This window comes from Camelus dromedarius, chromosome 3 (assembly GCF_036321535.1).
Source record: "Camelus dromedarius isolate mCamDro1 chromosome 3, mCamDro1.pat, whole genome shotgun sequence".
NCBI classification, from domain to species: Eukaryota; Metazoa; Chordata; class Mammalia; order Artiodactyla; family Camelidae; genus Camelus; species Camelus dromedarius.
In genome coordinates, this window is record NC_087438.1 from 109,412,700 (window position 1) to 109,432,546 (window position 19,847).

Sequence of the window (19,847 nt, forward strand, 5' to 3'; positions counted from 1 at the left end):
AATGAGGAAGCCGAGGCCGGAGAGGTGAAGTGCCTTGCTCAAGCTCACACAGGCTCTCGGGGGATGAAGCGTCAAGAACTCTCAGCCTTGCCCACTTTGCTCTGCAGCCTCCCGAGAGGATTGGACAGAGGGCCCTGCAAACATCAGGAACAGGGCAGGGGTGCAGGTGAACAGAAGAAGCAGAGGGAGAGATGGCACAGCAAAGGAACACCCTGTCAAGAGGAAAAGTTTCCTGAGTTGCAGAGACCGGCATCCCTGCATGGAAGTCCTCTGCAGGCATCATCAGCTGTGTCTTGTCTGTAGCAGGAGGAGTCTGGACCTGGACAGGTAAGAGCCCTGCTGATGGCTCTGCCTTGCCCTTCCTGAGCGCCTGTTCTGACCACAACACTGCACATGCTCATTAATATCGGGTTCTGCTGGTGGGAAAAGTCAGGCTGTTTTATTTGAAAGATAAAACAGCATAAATATGATAGCGTCACTAGTTTTGGCCCAACTCTGGAACACTCTCCCCTTCTCCCTGAACCAAGAAAGCAAACTCAGAACCAGCAGCATCCACTGCTTAGGGCCAGAGAGAGTCAGCTGGCTTGGGGCCCTCTTCCTCCTGGCTCTGACCCCAGTGAATCCCTGTGACTTGAATGATAATAGTAAGAGCTCGCGAGGTAGCTCCTAGGGACTCAATCCTGTGCTTTCTGTTGCTGGGGCTCAGAGAGGTTGAGTTGCTGAACAAGGTGACCCAGCTGGTCAAAACTTCTGTTTGACTGTGGCAGAAGCAAGGTGCTACCTGCATGGAAGTGAGGGTCACTGTGAAAGAAGAGGGACAGCTGAAGCCACTGGACAGGATGCAGCCTCTCAGAAAACATTTATCCAGGGAGGCAGGATAGTTTTGAGCACTGGTTCTCCATCAGGGGTGATTTTGTGTCTAGGGGACGTGTGGAAATACTTGGAGACATTTTAAATGTCACAACTGGAAAGGGAAGTGCTACTGGCATCTAGTGGACAGAGACCAAGGATGCCGCTGGATAGCGTACAGTGCACAGGGCAGCCCTGCGAGGCTGCATTATCCCGCCCCAAGTGTCAATAGTGCCGAGGTTGTGCCGGCCTGATCCAGCAATTGAGAGGGCATGCAGCCCTGGAGTTTGAGGTGCCCTTACTAGCTGTGTACCCAGGAACAGGCACTTCACCTTCTCAGTTTCCCCCTCTGTAAAGTTGGGGATACTAAGCTGAGCCAATGCCAATTCACTGCTTTTGGCGGGGAGGTACACAGCAAATGCTCCATCGTGATGCTGTTGTTAATTACCCAGGGCATACGCTCTGCAGAAGAACAATGACCAGGTAGGCAGCAAGGAGGCCCCAAGAGAAGCAGGCTTCAGAGGGTGGAGGAGGGCAGAGGAGGCCCTGACGACCTGGAGGACAGCGTGTTCTGGCATTCACGGTCTTGCTTCATTCACCCCATCTTGCTTCAGCCTATATTGCTCGCCCTGCCTCCCATTGCTTTGGATGGTCACTGGGCCACCCTCCACAGTCCCCACCCTTCCAAGACCTCCTCCTCCAAGAAGCACCTTGTCCAGCCCAACCCTTAAGAATTACCTGGCTCTTATCGCAGACTAAATCAATAGATGGCTGCAGAGATATACCCAGACTCATACACAGTCATATCCACGCAGAGTCTGAAAAACACATCTAAACACACAAGCAACCTTAAGGCACACTTCAGCCCTGGTCACAGACTCACAAATATATTCTCATACACTCACAAACACACATTTACAACCATAACACAATCTCACCATGACACACGTGGAGTATCCCCACCCCCCACACATATATACAACACTAGCACACAATAGCAGTATATACCCAAGTATATGTAGTCCCATTCACAAGCCCACAAATTCACACGTATTTAAATACAAACTCAGGAAAGCCCATAGATCTCAGATATACACACCTGCTTAACATTTAGGCACATAAAGATACATGCCTGTATATATGCACAGAGACACATTCTGAGCACACATATTCATATACAGCTATCAGTGTGCTTATATCCATAAGCATACATATGGCAGACACCATTCAAGATACACAACTCCTGTACATCCTCCCAAACACACACACACACACACAAAGGCATTTTAAAAAATCTGTCCTCTCTATACACACAGATGTGCTCATTTCATTCATTCATCGGTTCATTTACTCTATTAAAAAATTGCTAAGAACACTTCCTTGGGTCATCTTTCAAATTCAACCTTGTGTAATAGCTATTGTGTAGCGCAGCAAAATGCAGCGGTAGATCGTTTCTCTTTTCAAATTTCCACTTGCGGATAGGCGGTGTAGGTTTTCTCGCTGCCTTGCAAGCCCCCAGGAAGCAGGGCTCCGTCTCTCTCATCTCTAATTGCCCAGTCCCCCAAGGCCTCCATCGGGAGGAAGGGGCTCACTAAGGGCCCGTGTCTAAAGGTGCATCTCCCACCACTAATCCAAACACGGCGAGGGTGGGTCCGTGGGTGTGGCGTGTGAACAAGGGCACTTCGGGATGGGGGATGAATGCAGGGTAGCTCACGAACTCCCCTTGGGTGCCTCACCCTCTCCCTACCCTCTCCGCTGTTCTTCGGCCTGTTTGCCAGGATCAGCCCTAAGTCGGCGGGCAGCGGGAGGAGGCGGGGCTGGGGCTTCGGCCTTCCCGGGAGCCCTCCCCTCCCCTCCCCCACCCCTTCCTCCTCTCCCACCCCTCCGCCTCCCTCCCTTTCGCCTGTGTTCTCCTTCCTCCTCGCTCCCCTCCCCCCTCCGTTGGCCCCGCCCCGCCCCGCCCATTCCCCTCCCCCGCCTCGCCCCCGCTCCTCGCCCCCGACTCCACGCCTGGGCTCCGGAATGTTGAGTCATCGCTGCGGCGTTGCCCGGAGAGCAGGCGACCAGGTAGGGAGGGTGTAAAGAGACCGACGCCGTGCGACCCGTCAAGCACCGCCACCATGAGCAGGGCTGCGTCCCTGCGCACGGCCGGCTCCCTGAGCGGCCTGGGAAGGGGCACCGGCGGGGGCGGCGTCGCGATAGGGAGGGGCGACGGGCCCCGGAAGGCGCGGATTTCGTCGCCCTAACCGAGGCCGCTTTGCAGCATTCTAGAAGAGCTGCGCATAGGATGGAATCATAAACCTGCACATAACATTAGGTGGCATTCAGGCTAGGTATCGCAAACTGGCGGCCCACGGGTAGATCTGGCCTGCATCTGATCTTTATTCGGCCCACAAAGTGGTGTTTATTTAAGTTTTAACCAGATTCCGGTGTTTAAACACCATAGGATATTTCACAGGGGTGGGGGACATCTGATTCTCAATCTCTAATAATTAAGAGTATATGCCGACGCTGGACCGTGACAACAATAGCCTAATGCTGAGTGGGGCTGCCTTTTTTAGTCAAGGCATTCATCCTCTCTTTTGCCACTGTCCCCATTACTCCTTCCTGCTTCACCTAGGCCATCCTTTGTGTTACCTGCCAAACCCCTGATTTAGTGATTCCTAATCTAGTTCATCCTACCCATTTCTCAGATGGAAAGGGGGAAGTGGAGGTGGGAGTTTCCCAGCCGTATAACATGTGGCCTTAATGCAGGAAAATGCGGATTTTTCTCACCTAATTTTTTTTAATTAAAAAGTTTTTTTTTTTAATTGAAGTATAGTCGGTTTACAGTATGTTAATTTCTGGTGTACAGCATAGTGATTCAGTTCCATATTTGTTTTTTTCATATCCTTTTTCATTATAGGCTATTACAAGGTATTGAATATATCGTTCCCTGTGCTATACAGTAGGACCTTGCTGTTTATCTATTTTATATATAGTAGTTAGTATCTGCAAATCTGGAACTCCCAGTTTATCCCTCCACCCCACCACCTTTCACCCCCTGGTAACCACAAGTTTGTTTTCTATATCTGTGAGTCTGTTTCTGTTTGTAAATAAGTTCTTTTGTCTCTCTCTCTCTCCCTTTTTTTTTTTAAGATTCCACATATAAGTGATATCTTATCACTTTCTCTTTCTTACTTCAGTTAATGTGACAGTCTCCAGGTCCATCCATGATGTTGCAAGTGGCATTATTTCATTCTTTTTTATGGCTGAGTATTATCACCTAGTAATCTTTTCTGGCAAACCATTCTGTCTTCTTTGGTATGTAGGCTAAGAGAAGGAATTGTCTGGTGAAAAGTGGGTCCCAGAAAATGATCTGGGGATCAGAGTGGACCCCAAGTGGAAGATGATTTGGAGCAGTGATTAACCAGGAGAAGGGTCAAACAGCTTTAGATTTCTTCCTGTATGAGGGTAGATCCATACTAAGAAACTGACCAGAATCAGAGTGTACAGCAGCCTCTCTCTCGAGGTGGTGGTAGCCTCTCACAGACTTTCCTTTGGAGCTGCAATAGAAGACAGAACTAGGGCAAGTGGATGGATGGAACAGTTGGCAATTCTGGCAAATTTGGTCATAATAAGTTGTTTTCAAGTCACTAGAGACTTGGCCTTTGAGACACTAGACTGTATTATAAGGGCTGTGAAGGCAACATGCTGCTTTGCTTGGATTGTTCTCTAGACTTACTCTTTTGTCTAGTGCTTCTCAGCCTGTAATGTGTACGTGATTCTTGTAAAATACAAATTTAAAAAGATTGGAATATAGTTGATTTACAATATTGTGTTAGTTTCTGGTATACAGTAAATTGATTCAGTTACACATACATTCGTAATCTTTTTCACATCCTTTTCCATTATGGTGTATTACAGGATATTGTGCTGTACAATAGGACCTGGTTGTTTATCTTAAAATGCAGGTTGTGATTGAGTAGGACTGGGCTGAAACTGGAGTGCCTACACTTCTGGCAAGCTTCTAGGTGATGCCAATGCCACAAGCCCCCAGATGCCACTTTGAGTAGCCAGGCTCTCCTTGTGCCTGTTTTTTTGCAAGAGTCTTTGTTACAAGGCAGCCAAGAAGAAGGGCTTACAATCACAGACCTGGGATCCCAACCCACCTCTTATTAGCCAGGTAACCTCTCTGTGCCTCAGTTTTCTCATCTGCTTATTTAGAATCAAAGAATCCTTCCTACCTTAGGAAGATGGGGAAGGAAGAGTGAACTGGGCATGTGGCCCCAGTACAGTGTGTAGCTCAGGGTAGGCGCCATGGAAAGGTGGTTTCTGTTATTTTGTTCGCTCTGTGGGGGTGCCTATGGGCAGTGACACCTATAAACAACATGATCAGGGAGGAGGAAATATGAGACATTTCAGGGTGAGGATGGAACCCCTTAATGTGGCCTTCCAGGCCATACATGCTATCCAGCCCACCCTTGCCACTCTCCCATCACTGTGTGCACTGCAGCCCCACTGGCCGCTTATGAGGTCCCTCATCTGTGGTACCTTCTCTCCACAGAGGCCTTGTACTTGCCGTTCCTCATACTTTGGCTGCCTGGCCCTTTCTTATCCTTCAATCTTGGCTCCTCTGTCACTTCCTCAGAGATGCCGTCTTTGATTCTCAAAATTGCTAAAGTAAGGTTTTAGGGGATTTATTCTGGTAGAAAGGGAGTATGGGAGACATCCCTTGAGGATATATATAGAGAGACAGACAGACAGACAGACAGACAGACAGATATCACTGTTTTTAACAGTCTGTGTTTATTTAGAGCAGTTTTTTTTTGACGGGGGTCAGATGGGAGGAGGAACTACACACCTAAACACTGCCCCTGCTGGTCTGCACAGTGCCTTTTTGCAAATTAGAAACTGGCCCAGCTTGGGTAGGACTGCGTCTCTGCTCTGGCCTGCCCTCTCCACCTGTTACCTTTGTGCAGAATACAAACTGTGCAGCCTTAGGTGGCAGCCCAAGTGCTAATGCTTCCCCAAGCTGCCTGGTGACTGGCTTAATCCTCCTGATTGAATTAAGTTCCTTTTAGAAACTTTCTTAACTCCGTAAAACTCATCACAGATTGGAATTAGGTGTCTTGGGAATGATTTGTTAAAAATCTAGTCCCCTGTACTAGACTATATTCCATCAAGGCAAAGGCTATCCATCTTGCCCTCAGCTGTATTCTCAGTGCCTAGCCTGGTGCCTTCAACAAAGCAGGTGCTCCATGATGTTTGTTGAAGACAGTTGATTCTTGGACAACACAGGTTTGAGCTGTGTGGGTCTACTTATATGTGAATTTTTTTCAGTAAATACTATTACAGTACTGTATGGTCCACAGTTGGTAACATCCGCAGATGCAGAACTGCAGGTAGAGAGGGCGGCTGTACAGTTACAGGCATATTTTCAGCTGTAGGGATGGAGGATCGGTGCCCCTAACTCCTGCATAGCTCAGGGGTCAGCTGTATTTTAGGAGCTCAATGCCTACCGGGAGAGATAGGACTCATCAAAATAACCATGATATGAGATGGGGACTAAATGGTCCAGCTCCTGGAAGGGAGTGTCACTTCTAGCTGAGGTCATCTGGGGATGCTCACAGAAGAGGTGGTGTTTCTGCCAGGCCTGATAGAACAGGTAGAGTTCGTGAAACCTGCATGAGTGGTAGGGTGTTCTTGGCAGTGGAATAGCAAAAACAAAGGTGCAGAGGAAGAAGAGAGTTCAGTGTGTTCCTGTAGCAGGTCACAAATTGTGAACAGCAGACTAGTCAAATGCATCTTGTGAATTAGCTGTCGATCTTTGAAAATCAAGAGATTTCACAAAAAGATCCAGATTTCTGGATTCTCTTGGAAAATTGGAAGATCCCACCAGGCAGCAATTGTTTGGCGCCAGAAAGTGATGGTCCTTTTAGAAAGCTTGTGGTTTTCTTTATTTTTCTTTAGTTGTAATTTTCTTCTGTTTATAAAAATAATACATCCTTATTAGAACAAAATGTAAAATATAGAAAAATAAAATGAAGGTAATAATCTGTAATCCTACCGACTGTTAACATGTTGGTGGATTTCCTTATGTTTGTTTTTTTTCAGTGTATTTATTTATTTATTTATTTTTTTAACAAAGTTGGGGTCACATTTCATATACAGAGCTTGCCCTTTTTTGATTAATACTATGCTATGAATCTTTTACCATGAGAATATATTAATGCATCTTCTTGTTGAACTTCTTAAATAAGATAAAATTTAGAAAAGAAAAATAAACCCAGTATATTAGCATCACTTTCCTGATTTATTAAATATGCTTTGGAAAAAACATTTTGCCTGTTTCCTTCCCTTTTCAAAGTATAGTCAGGAATCTGAGTTTTATCAGCTTGCAAAACAGGTATTATCACCCTAATTTTATCGAAGAAACTATCACAGAGATGAAGTGATTTACCCCAAACTAATTAGCCAGCAGCTAGCTCAGGCCTGGAGTACAACCCCGGGTCTTCTGAGTCAGGCTTCGTGCTGGGGGGCGGTGGGGAGGCAACCACAATCTGCTTTCCTCCACCCCCATTACAGTTAGTTTAGATAATGCCAGGTATGCTTTAAATTCTGGGAATCAAGGAGGCTTTAAACTGAGCACAGTTAATCCAGGTGTACTTCGTGGAAGAAGCAGATTTTATGCAGCATCTGAAAGGTTTGTCCAATAAATAGATAAGTTAATGGCAGGCACCCATGCCTTCTGATCCCCAAGGGAATGGTAATACCAGCCTTTATCTTGAGGTAAGCCTTACTAAGCCCTTTAACACTGTTTATGGTATTTAATCCTCACATCCAACTGTATGAAGCACTGCTATTTTCATCGATCTAAAAATGAAGAAACAGAAGCACAGAGAGGGGGAGTGACAGGCTCAAGGCTGCACAGCTAGTGAGTACCAGGGCAGAGGTTTGAACTCAGGCATCCCAGAGGCGTTCCTGCATTCTACCCATGCACCCTCTCTGCCTGAAGGCTGAAGGGTGAGCAGCCGGGCTCAGGCTTTGTACTGCCCCCGCCACCTGGAGCTGACCAGTTGTGCAAGGTGTGCTGACTCAGGCGCTGTGTGGTGGCAACAGCCAGCCAGGAAAGGTGCCTGTAGCCCTCCAAGAGGATTCTCAATGTGGGAAATTATTAGTGGAAAAAAAAAATGAAGGATTCCCCAGAGCAGTTGGCATCCCACGGCCAGTGATTGTGTCTTGATTCCTCTTTGATTCTGATTCCTCTTTGATTCTGAAATAAAGTCCATCCTGAAAGAATAGCGGGCTTGGAATCAAGAGGCATGACCTGAGTTCTAGTCCTGCCTCTGCCACGATCTGACTGTGTGATCTCGGGCCAGTCACTTTCCCTCTCTGGGTCTCGGGTTAAAGCTGATCCTTTCACCTGGTCTTTGCAGCTCACATCCCAGCGCCATCTGGCCAACAGAATACTGGGCCTTAGGGTTGACTTGGTAGAAACTGGAGCTGTTTGCACGGTGAGGGTGTCTGTGGGTGCCGCACCCACCCTGCTCTTGTGGAGCATCCAGTGTCTGTGCACCGCGCAGGGCAGGACTCTTGGTTAGTCTAGTTGGAGGAGGAACCTAGCCCTCCCCCCAACTCCCTCCCCAACCTGCTCTCTGTCCCAGTGGTGCAAAGGGCCCAACTTCCCTGGAGGGACACCAGCCATGCGTCAAACAGCTCACCCCTGCAGCTCTCCACTCTGCCTTCACCGGGCAGCCGTGCCCATTCTCAGGCACAGCCATGCCCACCCCTATGAAGAAACCTTCTCTGGCTCCCTGCTGCCCTGGGAATAACACCCAAACTCCTCAGAATGGCAGAGAAGGCCTTCTTCCACCTACCCCCAACCTGCCTCTCCAACTCTTTTGTCCTGTCACCGTAACATAGAGCTTTGTGCTTTTAAAAGCAGAGGCTCAGGAGTCAAGCCCCTGGATTCAAATCCAGAGTCTGCCTATTCCTGGCTTTACAACCTTTGGCAAGTTACCACCTATCACTAAATCGTGATTTCCACACCCTTAAAAGGAGGGCAGCAACATCTGTTCCATAGGACTGTGTGAGAAATTAAATGAATCACTTAGCATAGTTCCTGGAACATAGTAAACTCTAATAGGCGTTAAGTGCCTGCTGTTATTGTTATAACAAGTAACCACGTTTGGCTACCACCTCCTACTTCCTGAAGCTCAGCGCTTTCTTTCCCAACACTGTGCCTCTGTACCTGGAAGGTCCTTCCCCTTCCCTTTTCTCCACCCAGTAGGCTCCTACACACCCTTTCAAGCCCTATTTAGATGCCATTGCCTGTGAAGACGTTTCCCTTCTTCCCACTTCCTTCCTCCTCCCCACTTCCTTCCTCCTCTCTCCGTGTGTCACCATTTTAACCCAGGGGTCGTGCTTTGGGTCACCAGCGGTGGTACCTCTCAGTAGGATGCAGTAGACTACCCAGCTCCACCTATTTTGGGTCCTGCCAAAAATACTGAGCCTGAACCTCATCAGGTCTTTAGAGCTGGCTTCAGTTTACCAGAATTTCAGGGAATAGTGGAACACATTACATAACCCACAGAGAAGCAATCAGACAAGTCCAGAATGCGGAATCCTTTATAAGACCACTGATGTGATCTCTTAAAAGTCGACAATGTGAAAATAAAACCAAAGCAAACGCAGTGGGGAAGGAGGTTCTATATTTAAAGAGATCCTAGAATATAACATTTAAATGTAAGATGTGATTCCTGATTATATCTTGGTTCTTTTTTTTTTTAAAAAGCTGTAAAGACCGTGTTTTTAGACAGTGGTGGAAATCTGACTGTGAACTGGGGATTAGGTGATATAAGGCAGTTATTAATTTTGTGAGGTGTGGTAAGAGTATTGTGGTTATGGAGGAGAATCTTTATTTTTTGGAAATGCATGTTGAAGTGTTTGGGGCTGAAGTGTTAGAATATCTGTAGTTAACTTTAAAATGGTTCAGCCACAAATTTGGCATATAGTAAGATAAAGTGAATATGGTAAAATGTTGACAGTTGTTGAATTTTTGTGATCATATGTAAGCATTCAGTTTATAATTCTTTCTACTTTCCTGTATTTTTGAACATTTTCATAATAAAAAGGTATCTTTAAAAAAAAATGTTCCTTCTCCAGGGCTCCCACAGAAGTTTGGGGGTCCTTTAGTAAAGAACAAATCACAGTATATGGAGGTGATGTATGCCAGTGAGTCTTGCCATTCAGATTACAGATTACAGACTCCTGTCAGGAGGATCCAGGTCTGGATCAACTGTATTTCTCTCACAGTGCCAAGTTCATAATAAATGCTCAAGAAACATTTGTTTAATGAAACTTTACTGCTACAGTGCATGGTCCATCAGTAAACTTACTGTTAGTAATCTCCTGAGTGCAAATGATAATGACAAACATTTATCAGGCGCTTACTATGTGCCCGGCTTGGGGCTAAGCCCCTAACATGCATTTGCTTATGGAATCCTCACAGCAGTCCTATAAGGTCAGGAAAATATTGATACCATTTTACACATGAGAAAACTGACAGACAGAAAGATGAAGAAGCTTGCCTCCCAGATCGTTTAGTTAGTAATGGCAGAAACATGTGGTTCTAACCATCACACATGTTGCCTCATCCCTCTCTTGCAGCATCTGACCAGCACAGGTAATTATATAGGTACCTGTTTTAGCATCTACATCTGCTGGACTAGGAGCCTTTCAAAAGCAGAGGAAAGAAAATATGTCCACACAAAAACTTGTGTGCAAATATAAACAGCAGCATTATTCAGAATAGCCAAGGAATGAAAACAACCCAGGTGTCTATCAACTTGGTGAATTGATAAACACAATGTAGTATATCCATACAATGGAATATTATTCAGCCATAAAAAGGAATGAAGTATTGATACAGTCTACAATGTAGATGAACCTCAGAAACATTACACTAAGTGAAAGAAGCTGGTCTCAAAAGACCACAAATTGTATGATTCCATTTAAATGAAATGTCCAGAGTAAGCAAATCCATAGAAATAGAAAGTAAATTAGTGGTTGGTTAGGGCTCAGGGCATGGAGGATTGGGAGGTGATAGCTAAAGCGTACAAGAATTCTTTTGAGTTGGTAAATATATTCTAAAATTGATTGTGTGAGGGTTGTACACCCTTAATATATCAAAACAATTGAACTTACATTTTAAATGGGTGAATGTATGGTGTGAGAATTATATCTCAATAAAGCTGAAAAAAAAGAGGAAGTAATTTATGTACCAATGAATCTGTCTAGCTAGTTGAGTGGAAAAAAGTGAACAAATGAATGAATGGCTGTTTTCCATGAAGCTGACAAAAATCTACCATATTTCCAAAGTCTTCAGTGAATTTCCTTGACAGCTTTACAGGCATGCTTACTCTTTAACTCCCAGGGATCCATTAATATACTAATAAGAAACCTGATAATTCAATAAATAATTCCTGAGGTTGCCAATGCCACTCCAGAAGAATAGAGAAATACACAGATGATTTCTTCCAGATACAAACTATGAGATTGCAGAGCATGGAGCCGCCAGGATGATCTGTCTGTCGAGGGCCCCTGAAGAGCTCACTGTGATCTCTTCCCACTTGACAAACCTTGATTCATTTATCCGGGCTCTTCTGACTATTCCTGCTTTTTTTTTTTTTTTTTTTTTTGCCTCACTCTGGTCATTCAAAAGCACAGTTGTAATGAAAGCTCCAGGATAAAATATCTCGTGAGGGTCTGTGGAAATAGCTTAGTTGGGGACAACCCAAACACTTCAGTGGACAACCATCAACTGGCAGGAAGGTGCTTGTTCAAAATGCTGATTCCTGGCCTCTTCCCTGGAGATTCAAATTTAGTAGGACTAGGGTGGAGCCACGGAAACTGTATTTTACATAAAAACATCAGTGGTGTCCCTGAGACAGGGGACTGCTGGCCAATATGAGAAATACTGACCTACATAAAGGATAGACAGGAGGAACTGAAATGTTTACATTATCTCAGGCAGACAAACAGGTTTGCTTAGGGACCTTAGAGATCATGGAATTTAATAGTTTTCATACTTTGCCCCCTGGAACTCCCTAAGGTTCCATGGAACACTTAGAGGGCTGTTGCATGGGTGGAGGTCCAGAGATGCAGATGGGTCTGTCTCAGAGCATGCCCCCGGCAACAACTCTATTTTTAACTTTTTTTCTAAACTAAGAGATTGGGTTTTGTTGCTTGAAAATCATTCATTGTGCCCTGTCGCTAATACGCAAGTGGAAAACCTGAGGACTAGAGAGGAAAACATTTTCCCAGGGTAACAGAGTGACAGCGCACTGATGGCAGAACCAAGGCTCATTTATTCCTTCAACAAATATTTATTGAGTGCCAACTGTATGCTAGATCCCATTCTAAGCACTGAGGGTACATGTGGTGAACAACACTGGGAGCAGTCCTGCCTCCAGGGAGCTGACAGTCTTGTCAAGGACCACATGTTCAATAATTGCACATGCAGTTATTTAATTACAAGTATGATAAGTTATGAGAAGGAAATGTTCAGGCTGTTATGAGAATGTGCACTAGAAGCATCTTAAACCCCTGGGCTGACTGTCTAACTGAGTAACTTTGTTCCTTTGACAGATGTTTTTGGACTGACTGCTCAGGGCTAGGCACTGTGTTTGGTGCTGAGTGCTGGGTGCAGTGGGGAATAGGGCTCAGCCCCTGCCCCTAAGGAGCTCACCTGCACAGCAAATACACCATCTGACCAGCAGTCCCTTCCACCCGCATCCTGTGTCCCTCATCCTGCAAAGTTTACAACTTGGACATCCACTTGAAAGAACAATGCCACCCACGCCTGCTTCCACAGGTGAACCAAAAATATTTAACTGGTTCCTTTCGCTTCATATTGGTCTTACCATGTCTTTCGCTAACCCTCAATGGCTTTTGCTTTCTAAGGCTGGAAAAATCGGGGCAAATGGTCACTGAATCTACTGAGAATGTTTTATTATGCTCTGTAAAAATAGTCTTGGGTGAAAAATACATACGGTCTCATTGAGAGAAGAAGGCATCAGGAAAGAGAAGGGAATGGAGATTGTAACTCCCTGGACTCCATGGCTCCATCCTGTTGGGGATGGGAGCTCAGCTTTGAGCACAGGCCTTTGTGGTATTTCTGGCTGCTTGGCTCCAAGGGTGCAGTCTGGAGCGTGGTGCCCAGCTTGCCATGGGGAACTTTCTGGATGGCTTTATTATTCAGAGCATATGATGCTTTGGCTCCAGCAGCTGGAGATAGTCAGCAATTCTGCAGAGCTGGGAATGGGGTTCTCACCAGCAGAGGTGAGCATATGGGTGGTTTCAGGTGTAGGAGGTTTGGCTTGGTAGCCTCCCTGCAAAGCAGTCAGAATCATTTGGCCTCCTGGACCCTGATCCAGGCCTGAAATGTGACAGCATGGGGAGAAATGGGAAGGAAGGAGTGGCCATTGGACTGAAGCACTTAGAGGGTGAGAAATGCAGTTGATTCTTTTTTGTAGCTCCTGAGCCTGACACCCTGGGACAGGTGTCTTGCATTGTCAGCATCATACTTCTCATATATTGAGGGCTTACTATATACTTGGCATTAGTTCATTTAATCCTCAGGGTTCTGCTATTATTGTCAATTTACAGGGAGCTGAGGCTCGGGGTAGTGGAGCAGAATCCCCACAGATTACAGATCTGTGCTATTAGCAAGGCTCTCAGAGGGCAGAGACAGTCAGCAGAGTGGGAGGGTGGGGAAAATTCTCTTACATGCAGCGAGGGGCCTGAAATAGGAAGCAGCTAACTCTTGGGACAAGCCTTCAACTTGGTACAGAGCCTTGGCCATACCAGCTCTAAGAAATGTGAGATTAACCTTTTTATTTTTCAATGGTGGTACTGAGGATTGAACCCAGGACCTCATGCATGCTAAGCATGTGCTCTACCACTGAGCTATACCCACCCCTGGAGTCAACTATTTTGAAAGTAATATAGAATGTAGCATTTTGCCCTTTTGCCAAGGCCTTACTTTATATCAATAATAAAAGTAAATAACCGATCTATTAAGGTCTTATTTCTTTTCAGTCACTGAGTTAAGAGCTTTATGTATATCATTTCATTTAATCCTCACATCAACCCCTGAAGTAGATATTATTATCCTTCGGAGGAAAGACACATTAAATAACTTGGCCAAGATCACAGCTAGTGAGTTTCAGAGCCAGGATTCAAGTTAAGAATGTGTGGCTCCAAGATCTCCTGATTCTCTGAGCATCAAAGACTTGGCTCAGTTCCTGGTTCTTCCATGAACCATCTGTGTGCCCTTGGCAAGTTGGTTAACTTTTCTGGGCCTCATTTTCTGCATCTGTGAAATGGGTAGGTTGGGATAGGTGATATGTTAGGCTCCCTGTAGCTCTGATATCTAGAGCCCCGGGAGGGATATCACCTCTGTATCCCCAGCACTTAGTGGAGGGCCTGGCCCAGAGTGGACAGACAGCAGGTCAGTATCTGTTGAGCTGAAGCTGTCCTGATGGGGCTGCATTTCCCAGCTTCACAAGTAGTTGCCATTTCCATATCTCTACATTTCAGAGATTCCCTTCATCTGAAGATACCATAATTTATCCATTTTGATTGTTTTCCATTTTTCAAGTTTCTCTTAGTATGTATCCAGGTGTGGGGTTTTTAGATCATGGGATGTACACAAATGCCTCTCAAAAGCTGTTGTAGGAATTTACATTCCCACCGTCTGTAAGAGCTACCCTTTCCCCATATCCTTCCAAAATTGGACTTTGTCAGATTTAAAATTTTGTCAAGTGGTTGGGTGTGAAATGATATAAACATATTTTAACTTTTCATAGTGGAAATTTTCAAGTATTTACACAATAGTAGAAAGGATAGTATCATGAACTTCTACTGAACCTGTCATCCACCTTCAACAATTACTGATTCCTTACCAACTTTGTTCCCTTTATATTCCACCACCCATTAGTTTTAACCAAATCCCAAATATCATACATTTCATATGTAAATATTTCAGCAAATATCTCTATGAAAGATCAGAACTCCTCTTTTAAAATATAGCCACAGTACATCATCATATGGCACCACATGTCAAGAGGAATTCCTTAATATGATCAAATATTTGTGTCAGTGTTCATGTTTCTCCAATTACAGTATAATTTTGTTCTTTATATTGGTTTGAATTGGGATTCAAACAAGTTCCATACATTGTGATCCGTTAATATTTCTTAAGTTCCTTTTAGTCTGTAGTTACCTCCCTCATCCCTGTCTCGCTCTCTTTCTTAGTATCTTGATGTTTATTGAAGAAATCAGATTGATTTTTCTGTTAGACTTCCCTAGTTTAGCTTTTGCTTACTGCGGCTCTGTGTGGTGTCATTTCATTCGTTCCTCAGTCCCTGTTATTTCCTGTAAACTGGAAGTGAGATCAAGTACATGGATTGACATACTATGGTCCATGAGCCAAATCCAGCCCCTACTCTTGTTTGTAAACAAAATTTTGTTGGAACACAGCATGCCCGTCTGTTTAGTTCTTGCCTATGGCTGCTCTCTGTGCTGCAACAGCAGAGTTGAATAGCTACAACAGAGACTACAGACTATATAACTGTAAAGTTTAAAATATTTGTTACCTGGCCCTTTAGAAAGACTATTTGCCCACCCCTGAGTCGAAAGGCTTGATCAGACTTCTGCTTGACTTTGGAGGCATGATTTCTTCATAAGAGGTGGTATTTAATTCCATCAGAAGGCCCATTTTGTCTGGTTGTTTCTTTTTTGTAATATTTTGAGTTAGATCAACTAATTCATAACAAATGATGATATTCCGAGTCAGTCCTTCTTCATTCCCTGTTCATTTAATTTGTGGGAACGCTTATGTAAAGAGCGGCTTCCTCTCTTTTAATCTTTGGTGGCCTGAGGCATAGTTCTTACAGGAAAGACAGAATAAATACTTAATTGTGTCCCTTTATTTACCAGTTTTCAAAATAATGAACTGATTTCTTAATATCTTCTGAAGATGATCACTGAGGGTTTTTTGTTTGTTTTAAAAATATCCCTGTGAACTCGTGGATTAAAATATATCTGATGTTTTCCAACTCATTGCACTTATTTACTGATCCTCAAATTGTTCTGAATTTGGCCAATGGGAGACTTTTCCGTTGCTTCCTGTGTCTCTTTGCCATGATTAGCTTCCTTGATTTTTGGCATTAAAAGATAGCCTAAGTATATATTGTGCGTTTTTTGTCCCAAAGCTGGTATTAGCTATGTATTCGTATTTTTTTTAATTGAAGTATAGTCAGTTTACAATGTTGTGTCAATTTCTGGTGCACAGCACAATGCTTCAGTCATACTTGAATGTACATATATTCATTTTCATATTCTTTTTCACCATGAGCTACTAGAAGATATTGAATATATTTCCCTGTGCTATACAGTATAAATTTGTTTATCTATTTTACATATACCAGTCAGTATCTACAAATCTCAAACTCCCAGTTTATCCATTCCCACCCCCCTCCCCTCTGGCAACTGCAAGTCTGTATTCTATGTCTGTGAGTTTGTTTCTGTGTATTATTATTATTATTATTTTTTTGAGGAGCTCTGGTTCCTTTTAGTGAGAAATAGTATTTAGAGACCGCGGTCTAGGCAGTAAAGGTGCTTCTTAAAGTGTTGGGCTTTGTTTGTAGATGTGAAAACAGTAGGCAGAGGTAGGCAATATGATGTCTGTTTTCAGATCAGCTGTATCAGAAATTCACTCTGAAACTTCCATTTCAAATCCAGAATTATAGGGTTTTCACTTAACCCCTTTCATCTTTCATTTGTATTTCCTTTCTCTGACATCAAGTCCTGGTTCTCAACACCAGCAACGTAATAACTCACTTGTTTTATGCTACACTACCCATCCAACAGTCTCAGAACAACAATTCCAATGCTACTACTGACAATATGACTGAAAACAGGCAGCTCTGTTTAAACATTAGAGTGAAAAATTCTGACAATGAAAGTTGAAAGGACCTTCTGCTTTCAACTTCGTAGGAAGGTCCTTACTGTATCCTGTTGGTCAGGATTTGGTTCTTCAGTGTGATCTGCTCTTAGAAATCATAGTTTTTGCCCTCCGGGAGTAAACAGGTGTCTAGAGAGTGGAGAAACAGGAGGTTTTAGCAACGTAGGCTAGTGGGATGATCGCTGCGTTGGTAACCCACATATGCTGGTGAGCTCCAGACTTCAGTTTCCGCCCCTAATACATGAGGATAAAGAAAAGGAAGGAGAGATTTGCAGGAGGGGACTTTGAGCAAGTCATCTCTCTGCATCATTTCCTTATCTATTAAACAAGGGTGGGGATTAGACTGTAGCTACAGTGGCTTTCTTTCTTTTTTCCAAACACACCTGCTCAGAGCCTTTGCGCTTGCAATTCCACTGTATGGGGAAGTCAAAGGCAGGGGACTCAGGGTTGGGTGCTGACAGCATCCTACTCTATTAGCATTCCTTCCAAGAGCCCGGTGAACTCAAGGATCTGTTTCACCTTTCCAAGCACAGGTTTTCCATCTGAAAGAGCAGGCATACTGTTAACTCTGGTCTAGGGTGACTGTGAAATAATGAAGCTTCCTAAACTGAACAGCACTAAGCATGTTGCAGAATGTTTTGCCCTTTCTTTACTCCCAGGTCGTTCCCAGAGTTGGGGGTGGGAAAGGAGGAAGAGGAAGGAAGCCAGGACCAGGGCTGTGGAGGAGGGGAGAGCCAGCTGGTTGCCACGGTTTGTTTACTCCCCATTCTGCCCATAGCCTAACAGCCCTCACCTGCTCAGGTGAAGAGGTAGGGGGAGCCTTGCTCAGCCAATGAACTGCCATCGTTCTCTTAAAGGCACCCAGCAACTGGCAGGAAAACCAGCCCTGCCACCTGGAGAGCTCCCGGGCAGATGCCAGGAGGCAACTGTACACGCTAGCGGTAGCTACGCCCTCCATGGCCACGCCGTGACCCCAGGCCCGGTCACTCCATGTCCTGGGGGGCGCTTTCTTCAGGGAGGCCGCCTCCGCCTTACCCAGCGCTCTCATGCCTAGCTGCCCTGGCCAACGCCCAGGGAGGAAAGGCAGCGTGGCCTTGGCAGCTGCCCGCCAGGAAGGAGCCGACAGGTGCCAGGGAGAAGCCATTTCCCTGTCCTGACCCCCTTCAGCAACCCTGGTGAGTCCTGCCGCTCTGGCCTTCTTGAACCTCAGCACACAGGGTGTGGTGGGAAGATGCCTGTCCTGAGGGGCGAAAACTCGGGTGCTGGTTCCAGCCATGTTATGTGACCTTGAGCAAGTCACCCCAGCTCTCTGAACCTCATGTGTCCCATCTGGGAAAATGAGGAGCTCAGACTTCATGTCAGCTTGCCCCTTTTATTAGTGTCCCCCATCACACCCCTCGTTTTGAAAGATTTTTGTCTGCCAAGCTGTACCTGTTACATAAGAAGTCGTTAATTGGTTTTTCCCCTTGTATGTTAATTGGGGCCCTATCACAACCAATCAGTGTTGTCTGGTCAGCAGGAACAAACCCTGGCAGTACTGCTGAGCTGATGTAAGTTTAGCCAAAGCGAAGACATATGGTGTTTTAGCCTGTCTCTGAGGTCTTATCTAGAGCCAATATTTGATTTTCATTTGGCCCTTTTGAAATATGAGAACTAGGGCATTTGTAATTCCAGAGAATGAGGACCCTAGGTGGGAAGCTTCTAGATCTAGCTTGTATGGTTTATGAGGGTATGAGGCAGAAATACTGCCTTCACATCCCCAGCCCAGCTTTGGTCTCTACCAACACTGCCTCCTGCATGGGATGCATTCTTGACAGTGGGATCCTTTGGTCTGAAAACTTCCCCTGTGGGGCTGGACTGTTCCCACAAGTCCTCACACTGGGTTCATCCCCTCTCTGACTGAGGCTGGGGAACCCTGGATGGGGGAACTGAGGTCTCCCTCAAGTCTCTGCTGGGGGGCTGGTTAGGGGGGGTGATGGGAACAGGTTAGTGTGAACACAAGGCCTGGAAGCCAGGAGTATACGGTGGACACAGCTTGCAATCAGGAGACAGGGCTAATCTGCACTGACTGGCTCTGTGACCTGAGGCTAGTCACCTAACCTCTTTGAACCTCAATTTTCCCAGCTGTAAAGTGGTCACTGTAATCTTGGCAATGGTTGCCTACCAGCATTGTTCTTAGGGCCAAGTGAAATAGTGTCTTTCATGGGAGCTTGGATTCCAGAGATTTTAAGATGCACCTCAAATTTAAAGATTAAAAGAATTCATAAACCTGCATTTTCAAATCAATGAAATAGAGTAATGGATGTTTTGTAAAATGTGACTGCCATGGATAAAGATTTATTCTGATTATGATTGAATCATGACTGCTTGTTGCTTGAGTTCTTTTCCTTTTTCAAAATACCATTTATTGGGACTTTTTGAAATGCAGACTCATAAACAAAAAACGGGAAAACAGCTCACTGAGTAATGGTGTTTTCTTTCTTTCTTTCTTTCTTTCTTTCTTTCTTTCTTTCTTTCTTTCTTTCTTTCTTTCTTTTATTGAAGTATAGTCAGTTTACAATATTGTGTCAGTTTCTGGTGTACAGCGTAATAGTTCAGTCATACATGTACATACATATATTTGTTTTCATATTTTTCACTAAAGATTACTACAAGATATTGAATATAGTTCCCTGTGCTATACAGTATAACCTTGTTTATCTATTTTATATGTAGTAGTTAGTATCTGCAAATCTCGAACTCCCAATTCATCCCTTCCCACCCCCTTACCCCCCAGTAACCGTAAGTTTGTTTTCTATGTCTGTGAGTCTGTTTTTGTTTTGTAAATAAGTTCATTTGTCTCATTTTTTTAGATTCCACATATAAGTAATACCATATGGTATTTTTCTTTCTCTTTCTGGCTTACTTGAGTTTAAATGACAATCTCCAGATCCATACATGTTCCTGCGAATGGCATTATTTTATTCTTTTTTATTGCTGAGTAGTA

The 19,847-nt window shown here is 44.6% G+C and overlaps 1 protein-coding gene across 3 annotated transcripts in view; it reads left to right on the plus strand.

Moving 5' to 3' along the window:
* The first annotated feature begins 308 nt into the window (after positions 1–308).
* The window catches only part of LARP1 (La ribonucleoprotein 1, translational regulator), a 96,093-nt gene continuing 76,554 nt past the window's right edge, over positions 309–19,847 (plus strand). Inside the window, exons 1-2 of one of the 3 annotated variants that reach the window (XM_031449400.2) lie at positions 2,857–2,916; positions 12,481–12,706. In XM_031449400.2, the coding sequence (XP_031305260.1) occupies positions 12,682–12,706 (25 nt within the window). In that variant the 5' untranslated portion in view covers positions 2,857–2,916; positions 12,481–12,681. Of the gene's footprint in view, positions 328–2,856; positions 2,917–12,480; positions 12,707–17,942; positions 18,037–19,847 lie in introns of those variants that run through there. The other 2 variants (XM_064484481.1, XM_031449401.2) reach the window with 2 other exon arrangements.